The following is a 12,548-nucleotide window of genomic DNA, read 5'->3' on the forward strand; positions in this document are numbered from 1 at the left end:
ATACTCTTGTCTCACCTTTTTGGTTAAAATCGACCATATTTTTTTTTACATTTGCTAATGTGGTTTTATTTGCCCATTGAGCCGTAATAAAAAATGTGATGATATTGGAAATTTTGTTTTGTAGAATATCACAAAAAGGATTAATTAATTGGACATTTGACTGAGATATAGAACTTTTTTTCATGTGACAGCTTGCCCCAGTCTTCCCACCTTTATATTGTATGGTTACCGTACAAATACCATGGTATTTAAACATCTATAAACAAAACATGGTACTACTATAGTAGTTTTTGGTACTGTATAGCGTGGTGTCTCTCCTGTGGTTCAGGCAGCCTGTGTCTCTGTAGCAGGCCGCTTCAGTCCATCTGTCTCATCTCTGAGCAGCCAACAAACACACTCGCATCCCAGCGCTGTTACCAGCCCTGCCCACTATATTTAACTGGATTTGTTATTAAGTCATACCCAGATTTTCATGACATGACTTTGAAGAGGTTGAAATGAGATCAGCCGTGTTTCTCTGAAACCCTCAAATATGAGTAAGCCAGGATTTCCCACAGAGAATGAATGAAGAGCTCTTCCAGGATGAAGAGAGAGGATAGAGGAGGAAGATAAGAGAGGAAGAGACCCAAAGCAAAGACTACGTTGAAGATCCATGTGGTACGGGCAAGAGGAGAAGGAAAGAGGAGCCATGTGGCATGTTAGTTGTTCGGTAAATCCTAAACTGCTTCCGGACGGGGTCCTGACATTGGGGACTGTGAAGAAAGGACTGGATGGAGGAGTCAAAGGGAAAAGGAAGATGTTCTCGTTTTCTTTGCGATGTCGTATTGGAGTTATCAGAGGAAGGGTTAAAGGTAAGACATGTTAGAGAATGTGAATAAGGTGTGTGACCTTTACATTTGAGTGGGTGTGTGGTGATGTTTGTACAGGTAAAGGGTGAATTGTATGTGTAGGTTGGTGCTGTTTACATTGAGCAGTCATACTGAAGTCATTGTGTCTGTAATTGTTTATGTGTGTGTGTGTGTGTGTGTTCATGTTTTTCTATCCCGGTGGGGACTTCAACCTGAATGCACACAGACTCATGGGGACTCGTGTCACAGTGGGGACTTAAATTGAGGTCCCCATGGGTACACAAGCTTATAAATCATACAGAATGAGTTTTTTTGGAAATGTAAAAATGCAGAAAGTTTTCTGTGATGGGTAGGTTTAGGGGTCGGGTTAGTGTAAGGAGATAGAATATACAGTTTGTACAGTATAAAAACCATTAAGTTTATGGAGAGTCCCCACAAAGATAGTGAACCAGACGTGTGTGTGTGTGTGTGTGTGTGTGTGTGTGTGTGTGTGTGTGTGTTGGTCTGAGAAATGAATGCAAAATGAATGTTGTCCTATATCAGCTGATATGACCTGCAATACAACGTTCGGCCACATGGGGGCTGTAGAGTGTAAAATGACTTGAAATACTCTGCAGGCTTACAGTAACCCCAAAATATTTGAACACTTTTACCACATTCTTGTTGTCACCACATTAGATAACAGAGTATAAATTATTTGGAAAATAAATAAATATTTATATTTATATGTAAATAAAATTAACATTACTATTGTTTATGATTTTGAAAGAAGTCACTTATGCTGGTTAATGGTTTCCTATTTTAATGTACTTTAAAATATAATGTATTCCTGTGATCAAAGCTTAATTTTCAGCATCATTACTCCAGTGTTCAGTGTCACATGATCCCTCAGAAATCATTCTAATATGCTGATTTAATACTCAACAGTTGTACTGCTTAATATTATTTCTTTTTTTTTTTGAACCTGTGATACTTTTTTCAGGATTCATTGATGATTAAAAAGTAAAAAAGTAATTCAAAATAGAAACCTTTTCTAACCATATAACAAAAGGTATTTATTATCAATTCAACACATCCTTGCTGAATAAAAGTATTAATTTCTTTTAAAAAAGAAAGAGCACAAATATTTATTGAGCACAACTGATGTTAAACTGCAGAATACAAAGTCCCTTCCCGTTAGATTAGATTGTCAGTGTGACTTGTTGAATGTTTAGTATGTGTTATAGATAGTGTGTCATCTGTTGTTGGGGAAGAAACTTATTTCAGTCTTATAAAGAGAAGAATGTGTGGAATGTGTTGATGGGTGAAACAGGTGTTCGTCTTCTCTCACAGACACATGCGGCCGTCAAGACAAAATACACTGACCAACCCCAAAAAATGAAATTTGAGACAGATAGACTTGCTTCTGGTTTGTCACTTCATGGCGTGCTTTCTTTCTTTGCATTATATAGTAAAAGCCAGTTTTTAACAAAATAACAACATGAGGGAATATGATGCGTAAGTTTGATTCTAAAGTTGGATGCCATTTAAGTAAGGGAAAAAGGGAGCATGTTCAGTCATTAATGCTAAATCAACCCTGACAGGGCGATCAGGATCTTTTATCCTTTATTTTGTGGCAGCAATGTCGAAAATGTCATGAAATATTGATTTGTCTTGAAAAAAAAAATTTTATGTGAGAAGAAACTGCTGCATGTTAGTTAAATATGACAACAGTTAGTTACAAATTAAAAGTTAATACAATTATTTCACGTCAGAATGCCACCATGGACCAATCAGAATCGAGTATTCCAGAGAGCCATAATATTCACATATTAAGCGTGCAAAACATGGCTCTAGCATTTTTTCATAGGAATAACATGGTATTTTTTTGAAGTATAGATTAAAAAGCACTGTAAACGTAAGCAGATGTAGTGACGGTATCAGATGGTGCTTTGATGTATATCAAAGTTTCATATACCAATTATTCATACCCTTAGAAGAAAGTGCTAATGGGACCATGGTATAGTGATATTTCAGATGTTAAAACTATGGTACTCTGAAATATTGAATTGAATTGTGTGATAGCAATGCCAAATAGATTTTTGATATGCAGCATGGTGTTAAATTCATTGAATCAGCACTAAATAAATATGTTGTACATGAATATATCATATACATCAAATATTATATGCATATCTGATATCTGTTTATCATATCTTATATATCAAAGTGCCATATCCATTTGGTACATCATTTTGTTTTTGATTACGGTGGTTTGACCACAGTTACAATGGTAAAATGTTTCAATGTTTCACACTATGATGAGCTCTTAAATGTCTCTTCTGCTCACCTTGGCTGAATTTATTTGATCAAAAAATATTTTTTGTAAAAATACAGTAAAAACAGTAATATTGTGAAATATTATTGTAATTTCAAATAACTTTGAATATATTTTAAAATGTAATTTATACCTGTGATGCAAAGCTGAATTTTCAGCATCATTACTCCAGTCTTCAGTGTCACATGATCCTTCAGGAATCATTCTAATATGATGATTTGCTGTTCATGAAACATTTCTGATTATTAGCAATATTGTAAACAGTTGTGCTGCTTAATACATCTTTGTTAGGATTCTTAACCCACATTTACCATGGTAAAATAAATGTTGCAAGGGCTGTTTTAACACTCAGCTTCTAAATGAAGGGAAAAGGGCACGTGAGAGAGAGAGACAGACAGAAAGGGAGGAGGAAGTGTTTGTGCGTGAGGCACGTGTGGGCTGAGAGAGTTACTGTAGTGACAGGGTTTGGCTGTGCTTTTAATATTTGTGTGATTGCTGGTAGGAAGATCCTCTCGGGCAAGACCCTTTGTGTGTGAACGGAGATGATTAATAGGTCAGTGCCCGTGTGAACAGTAAGAAGCTCAAGAAGTGAGGGAGGAGTGGCAGAAAGGAGAGAAGGAGCGAGCGTGCGTTCTGTCCGGGGATGATCTGTGTGAAGCACTGGAGCGTTCGGATACGTTCCCATACTGCAGCGCTGTCATCTCTGGATGAACTACCATCTGCTTCAGAAACCCAGGACTGAGTCTGTGCGAGCGAGTGGATCACATGTGTCTTATGGATGACTGACTGACTGACTGGAGACTGGTTGCATGTGCGGATTGGCAAGCGTTATAACCACGTTATGCTGTTTGGAAAGAGCTAATTGGAGTGACACTGGGATGTCTCAGGAATAATCCAGATCCACCTATGCAACACACTTTTTTCAGTCACTCATTCATGCATTACACTCTTACAGTCACTCGCGTTTACTTTGCTGAGATTCAGATGATCTGCACATTTTCATGGAAAAATTGTGGAATTCTATATGATTTGTAACGGGATCTGTGCAACAGGATCAGCTATAGATAAAACCATCTGAGATCTGAATCTTCTACGCTGAATGGATTCATCTAGTCTGCTTGTCTTCCTCTGGACCACTGTTTCATTGCTTTTCAAAGAAGATTCTTCCTGTATGAGTATATCTAAGGAATCCTAACTGAAGTTGCACATGTAATGTGGCCTAATTGGATATGTTAATGTGTCAATTTGGTCAATTTAGTTAGTTTGTAAACTGTTGTTGGCAGAATGGAATCGTGATATTCCCATGATGCTGTGTGGCTTTAGGAGAGAGGGTCGCAACAATAGTGGTGAGTCATGTTGATCATTTTTCCAAATCCTTTCTTTTTCATTTCATTTGTCGTATATATTAAATTGGGGTCGGTAAGATTGTTTAATGTTTTTTGAAGGAAGTCTCTTATGCTTACCAAAGCTGCATTTATTTGATCAAACATATAATAAAAAAACAGTAATATTGTGAAATATTATTAAATTTTTCTATTTGAATGTTTTAAAATGTAATTTATTCCTGTGATTCAGAGCTGAAGTTTGAGCATCATTACTCCGGTCTTCAGTGTCACATGATCCTTCAGAAATAATTTTTATAGCTATGCTAATTATTCTTATTAATATCACTGGTGAAGACAGTTGTGCTGCTTAATGTTTGTGGAAACCTGATACAATTTTTTTTTTTTGATAAATAGAAAGTTCAAAGGAACCGCATTTATTTGAAATTGAAGTCTTTTGAAACATTATGAATGTCTTTACTGTCACTTTGGATCAATTTAATGCATCCTTGTGAAATAAAAATATTAATTTCTTTTAAATTCTAAAATAACCAAAAAATCATACTGACCCCAAACTTTTACAAAATGAAAATGTATTTATTTATTTAGTTTGTGAATTATTTTTACACCCAGTTTCATAAGGTATCTAGATTACCCTTTAAAAAAATGTACATCATTGGTATCAATTGGTATTTTATGGTACTTACCATGGACCTGAATGATTATTCATATACCATGGTATTTACATTATACTCCAAGGTTCTTCAAGTCCAAACCAACAGTATTTTTGGCACTTTTATGTTCATGTAAGCTTAAGTTTGAAATTATTTCATCTTGTACAGTTCAGGGTTCTTCACATACAGCAAAAATAAACTCTATTCATCATTCACTTTACTTGAAATCAAACCATTAAGAATGTAATTTTTGCCAGTGGATCTGTTGTTCTGCAGGTTGTCGTCCCGGGCCCTGTAGGGTCCACTATGGCCCTCTATGCAGTTGTCTACATATTGGGCCAGGGTAGAGGAGGCCCACACATGTATTAGTTTGATCCTGGGCCGTGTGTTTCTCAGCTCCAGCCCTGCTGCTGGAAAAGCCTGTTCGGAGCTGAGCGAGGGGTGACAACTGGGGCCGCGGTGGCCTCTATAAATAAAAGCCCAACTCTGAAAATAAGCCCTGAGCCTCCATTTGCATTGTTAGAACATCATCCGTTTAACCTACATCAGGATTGGTGTCAACACAACCAGGGCCGTCGGAGTGGCTCGCTCCAAATTAGTTTCAGAGTTTTAATAGACTTGGAAAATTGAGTTATCCTGACCCATAATGACAGTTTTACTCTGCTGTGACTCTCAGAGCTGATGCTGTGTGTCTCAGTTATATAACTATTGCTGATTTTGAATACTCATAGATGTGTGATTGACTGTTAAAGCAGTGATTGAGCCTATGACCTCTTAAACAAACAGGCTGTGTGATGTTGGTTTCTTTAGCCTTTTGGCCAAAAGGACAGCTGAACATCTTTACTGGCCAAATGGAGATGTATGGGTTGTTAATGCTCAGGTTGGACTATGTTGGGATTGACTGACCTTTATTTATCGAGTAGCACACAAATTGTCTCTTCATCAAGTTCTTATTCTTGTCAGGCACTTAACGTTTCATGGATTGGGAAGCTTCATGGTTTAAAAACAAATGTGAATGAATCCCTGCTAATACATGACATTCAGAATTTGAGGGTCAGGATATAGATATTTTTTAAGAAAGTACAAGGATGCATTAAATTGATCAAAAGTGACAGCAAATGCATTTATAATGTTACAAAATAATTATATTTCAAATAAATGCTTTTCTTTGAGCTTTCTATTCATCAAAAAAGCCTGAAAACACTGTTATCACGGTTTCTACAAAAATATGAAGCAGCACAACTGTTTTCAACATTGATAATATTCAGAAATGTTTCATGAGCAGCAAATCAGCATATTAGAATGAAGGATCATGTGACACTGAAGACTGGAGTAATGATGCTGGAAATTCAGATGCTGGAAATTGCATTTCAAAACATATTAAAATAGAAAACGGTTATTATAAGTTGTAATAATATTTCACAAAATGACTGTATTTTTGATCAAATAAATGCAGCATTGGTGAGCAGAAGAGACGTGTTTCAAAAACATGAATTCTACTAACCACAAACTTTTGAGCAGTTGTGTATAGTCCAACAGTTTCAACTTTCCAGCGTTAGCAAACAATGAAGAGAACAATTCTGACGTATATATTATCAGACATGCGAGTTAAAGTCACTTAAAGTGAAACCGTTTTCACAACCCATGCTTCCATAATGGATCTTTCCAAGTGAAACAGGATATTCAATAACAAAAACACAGGATAGGACGTACCAGAAGAACACGTTTAGATATGATTTCTGTGTTGTATATCCTGCTTCACAAAAAAAAAATGCTTGCATTTATTCTGTTTGCAAATGCTGTTTCATGTTGACTTGAGGTTGAATTCAGTTCTAAATGTTTTTAAAAAAACGATCAGTCCACGTCTGATAATTGAGTAAAATGCATTTGTAATTTTTTATCATAATTGATTTAATCATTTTGTGTTTCAGATGATGTCCCATACACAAAGGGAAGTAAAGACGCTGCGAATGACAGCAGCGGCCTCACCAAGAGGTGCAGTCTCGCTGGTAAGTTGGCATGTGACCCGGCAGAACTAAAACCTGCAAACCCCTGCGCAGTTTCAGACGTGTGTTCGGCTCTAGATTGAGGCTCTTTAGTAAGGAGTTCTGCGAGCCTCAGCACACACACACACACACAGTGTCTCGTACCTTGAGGTGAAGAGACTGTTCGGCTGTGATAATGCTGATATTTGATGTCTTCGGACCGCTGCTATACCCCCTCAGTCAGAGGCTCTCTCTGTTCTTTTCTCTTTATCCGTTGGGCTTGTGAGGAAAGAGTGTCAGTTATTTAGTCTTTACTGATTTACCACACTGACACTCACTATCAGAGAGTCACTATAGAGATTTAACAGCAGTAATGATGAATTATCTAATAAATAGCATTATAGAATTTTCCTCATTTTGTCATGCGGAATAGAATAATCTCTTTTCCTTAATGGTGTCCTCATTACTGTTATGAGTGGAATTTATTCTATTTTCTTTATCTACATATTTGTGGTATTTTACGAAAATGTGTATTATATTGTCTGTTAGTGACAAAAAACACAAAATAACTACATTCAACTGATATCAATGCATATGAATCAAAGAGATTCCGTTTTTTATGTTATTAAAGTGAATATTGTTAAACCAATGCACACAGCATAACTATTTATAAAAGCTATCAAACAATTTGTCTTTATTCTGTCATAATTATTTGAGTAATTTTAGATTCTTCATCTAAAATATCTTCCCTTAATGGAGTCCTCATAACTGTCATGAGTGTAAATTATTTTTAATTTTCTTTAATCATATTTAAAATTTGTGTTAATTTAAGAAAGTATGTACTGTTGTGATAAATTGTGTTGTTTGTGACAAAGAAATACCAATACACATTTTTTTTCCTCATTAAAAACATATACACTAATGTTCAAAAGTTTAGTCTGTAAGAAATTTAAAAAAGTAATAAGGATGTTAAATTGAGCAAAAGTGACAGTAAAAACTAAATTTCACAAAATGATTAAGCAGCACAACTGCTTTCAACATTGATAATGATCAGAAATGTTTCTTGAGCAGCAAATCAGCATATTGATTTCTGAAGGATCATGTGACACTGAAGACTAATGAAGTAATGATGCTGAAAATTCAGCTTTGATCACAGGAATAAATTGGACATTCAAATTGATTCAAATAGTAAACAATGATTTTAAATTGCAGTAATATTCCACAATATTACTGTACACACACACACACACACACACACACACACACTTTTGGCTGATTCCAAGTGTCCAATGTGAAAATTGGCCTAATGTTTTTCCTCATAAAAAAAGATTTTACACTGCTTGGACATGGTTTGAGAAAATCACCCTTGTTTGTTCGCATAATGTATAAATGTATTGCACACACACACTGCAGTACTACCATCTGTCCTTCATGAAATGGTTAAATGAATCTGAGTTCATGTCACAATGCATGGCTTCACAAGCTCCCCATGGGTGACTTACCTGCTGCGAATGTCCATGTGCTGGTGCATGTGTGTTTAATGTGTGTGTTTGTGTACGCACAGATGAGCAGAGAGGTGTGACGACAGTGGAACTGATTAAAAAAGAGGGCAGCAGTCTCGGCCTCACGATCTCCGGAGGTTGTGACAAGGACGGCAAGCCAAGAGTGTCAAACCTGAGACCAGGAGGTCTCGCGGCCCGGTGAGAAACACATCAGTGACTCAACTGCCAGTAGTCTTTTTACAACTCTTTCACAGCTCTCAGTTGTGTGTTCAGTATGTGTGTTTTTCAGGGCCGTAGCCACCATAGGCATTGAGGGGGAAAATAATTGGAAACGGCCGAATTGTTCCCCCAATATTTTGATATTGTAAATACTGCTCTCCATTACGCACAGCTCTGCTTGTTGTTAGGATGACAAACAGTTTAAAAAGTTACATTTTTAGGTTGAATGCCTCAGTGGTCTAACAGTGCTTGTCAAGGTCAAAATAATGGGCAATCAGATCAAAGAAGGCGGGGCTTACTGTTCACTGAAGACGAATGTGAATTCCAACGCCACACTTTTAGTTTTTACAGTGAAAGAGTGTGTGGTAAGATTCAAGCTGCTAAACTTTTAATATTTGACAACGATGGATATGATATGTTCAACAACCCACAGTAATATAGTGATGCAAACTACTCAACTTTTTGGGGGAATTTTTATATTTTGAATTGAAAAGATGCTATTATTTACATGATCCATGTCATTCATAACTGAATGTGATGAGATAAGAAACATTTTGTGTTTTTTACATATAAGACAAACAAGAGTGAATGCGTGCGTATTTTTAAAGCCCCTTTCACACAGAGCGTTGATCCCAGAAAACTGCCATAGAATTGCTAGAGTGCCTTCTGTGTGAACGCAAACACATCCCGGGATTGATCCCGGGATGGGGACCGTGTAACTGAGCCCTGTGTGAACAAGAGGCAGGACCAGTGTCATAAGAGGTGTGTCGTAGTGATGACGTAGTTATGGTGTGAACGCACGCACAGATTCCAGAAAATCACCGGCAGTGTGAATGAACCAAAATCATGCCATCCCGGGTTAAATCCCGGGACACATTATCTGTGTGTTTTCCGGAATCTGTGTGAAAGGGAAATATTATTCGCGAAGAGTTTAAATTGCTTACTTCACGATAGGCTACAATTAGACCTAGAACTTCTTTTACCGGTCTTATTTCTTCTTTATTCCCTAAAATCCATTTGAATCCCTTATGTAATTTCTTTAAATAAAAAGACCACCCCCTCCCCCCAAAAAAACTGTGAAATAAAAATGTGAATAACAACTATAATAGTATCTCAATGATGTGTAGTGTGTGCGATGCACCATGTTTACTCACACTCTTTAACCTCAGGATCTGAGCTGCTCTTGTGTGTGTGTGTGTGTGTGTGTGTGTGTGTGTGTGTGTGTGTGTGTGTGTGTGTGTGTGTGTGTGTGTGTGTGTGTGTGTGTGTGTGTGTGTGTGCGTCCTCAGGTTGTGGGCTGCTCATTCACATCAGCCTCTAGTGTGACAGGCTGACGCAGTCCTAACGTGACCGCTCTCCTTCTGTCACTCACACACACACACGCACACGATTGATGTGCATATTCCTGCATGCAGAGTTGCAGCCAGGTGATATAAACCCTGTGACTGTGTTTGAGTTTCCAGCTATTGCTTTTATATGATCAGTTTATCAAAGCTCTAGTGCAGATATGCAAGCCTGTAATTAGTACAGTATGTGTGTTAATGCTGTTTAACTCCAGAGCATAATTATGCAGAATCACAAAATGATGTGTTTGGTTTTGCCTTTGGTTGTGTGCTCACGTGTAAATTAAGTACTCTTGTGTGTCGTCATTGTGCCGGTGCCGAGCATGTGTCGTTGTCTCAGTTAATGCGATGCTTACAGGCAAAGTCTCAGTGCTGGGTGACATCAGAGGCTTAAATTAGCTTCTACAACAGCACATGAGGAGTCAGCTTTACTAACATCACACATATATACACTCACACAACACAGGTACCTGCTGGAATCACACATCTTTCTGCAGCAGAAACAGTATAGTGATGATTTACCATGTTGTGTAGTCAGTGCAGCCGTATTATATGGATTTAAAATTGTGTTTTGGATTTCGATCTGTGAATGAGAGTTAAAGGTGATAAAGTGAATGTCATTGCCAATAGTAGATTTTTTGGGGTCGGTAAGATTTTTTTAAAAGAAGTCTCTTATGCTCATCTGCATTTATTTGATCAAAATACAGTAAAACATTAATATTGTGAAATATTCTATTTGAATATATTTAAAAAAAAAACATTATTCCTGTGATGCAAAGCTGAATTTTCAGCATCATAATATTGCTAAACATTATTAAAATTTTAAATAAATGTTTTTATTTGAATATATTTTATAATGTTATTTATTCCTGTGATGCAAAGCTGAATTTTCAGCATCATTACTCCAGTCTTCAGTGTCACATGATCCTTCAGAAATCAACATGCGTTCTTGCTGACTAAAAGTATTAATTTCACCCTAAAAATCACCCTAACCCCACATTTTTTAACTGTAGTGTATGTTCTGCTTGTATATGTCTTATGAGAAATAAGAGGAAAGGGGAAAGTTGTGATGCTTAATATGACGGCTCAATAATGCTTAATATAACGGCTTTGGGAAAGCCTTTTAGTTAAAAGAGCCACATGTTGTGTAGTTTTTTTTTACTGTAATTTGAAATGAAGAGGCCTACTATTGTTGTCAGATCTTATAGGCGATTTGAAATATATTTTTGAAACATAATCTTCACAAAAAACTGTGCTGTTGGGAGCTGCACTTGATTTAGCATTTTCCAAGATGGCCGATGAATTAACTGATTTGCCTTAAAAGGACTTACTAAATGTAGGTTTCATATTATAAAAGTGGCACGTATCATTACGTGAAACTTGGGCCTGTACAAAACACATAATTTACGTTTACGCATTTAGCAGATGCTTTTATCCGAAGCGACGTAGAGTATATTTGCATCCAGGTGACTTTTTTTCCAGTTCTTGCATTCTCTGGGAATTTAACCCATGAACTTGGCATTGCTATTGACATGCTCTACTGTTTGAGATATTATAAAAGAATCATGTAATATAAAGGAAAATAATGCTTTAAAAAACATACATTCATTAAATACTTCAAAAAAACAAAAACAAAAACTTGTTGCCTAGACAGATAATTCAGACACTTAAGAATCTACTATGCATGTTACCATAATTTATCACTGCATACTGTACATAAAAAAAATATATATATATATATATAAATTAATCTTGTTCAATCTTCCATATGTGTTTGTGTGGCAGGAGTGACCAGCTCAATGTCGGCGACTACATAAAGTCAGTGAACGGGATAAACCTGTCCAAGCTCAGACATGATGAGATCATCAGCATGCTGAAGAACATTGGAGAGCGAGTGGTGCTGGAGGTGGAGTACGAGCTTCCTCCATTCGGTACTGACACACGCATTAATATTGTGTAATATTATTGAAATTTAAAATGTGCTATTTTCATATTTTAAAATAATTTATGCATCATTACTCCAGTCTTCAGTGTCACATGATCCTTCAGAAATCATTCTAATATGCTGATTTGCTGCTCAAAAAAACATTTCTTATTATTATCAATGCTGAAAGCAGTTGTGCTGCGTATATTTTTGTGGAATCTTTTTTGTGGAATACATTTTCTTTCTTTGATGAATATAAAGTTCAAAAGAACAGCATTTATTTGAAATATATTTTGATTACATTATAAATGTCTTTACTGTCATTTATTATCAATTTAATGCATCCTTGCTGATTAAAAGTATTAAATTCTTTAAAAAAGACCCCAAACTATTGTTAGTGTACCTTAAGTACTG

At 36.4% G+C, this 12,548-nt stretch overlaps 1 protein-coding gene across 5 annotated transcripts in view; it reads left to right on the forward strand.

The window, feature by feature from the left end:
- The first annotated feature begins 531 nt into the window (after positions 1 to 531).
- Positions 532 to 12,548, forward strand: part of grip2a (glutamate receptor interacting protein 2a) — a 30,641-nt gene continuing 18,624 nt past the window's right edge. For 3 of the 5 annotated variants that reach the window (XM_084389377.1, XM_084389380.1, XM_084389381.1), the window contains exons 1-4: positions 532 to 851; positions 7,093 to 7,170; positions 8,711 to 8,846; positions 11,996 to 12,141. In XM_084389377.1, coding sequence (XP_084245503.1) covers positions 653 to 851; positions 7,093 to 7,170; positions 8,711 to 8,846; positions 11,996 to 12,141 — 559 coding nt within the window. In that variant the 5' untranslated portion in view covers positions 532 to 652. Of the gene's footprint in view, positions 852 to 3,605; positions 4,512 to 7,092; positions 7,171 to 8,710; positions 8,847 to 11,995; positions 12,142 to 12,548 lie in introns of those variants that run through there. The other 2 variants (XM_084389379.1, XM_084389378.1) reach the window with 2 other exon arrangements.

Source organism: Rutilus rutilus, assembly GCF_951802725.1.
Source record: "Rutilus rutilus genome assembly, chromosome: 19".
In the NCBI taxonomy this organism is placed as follows: domain Eukaryota; kingdom Metazoa; phylum Chordata; class Actinopteri; order Cypriniformes; family Leuciscidae; genus Rutilus; species Rutilus rutilus.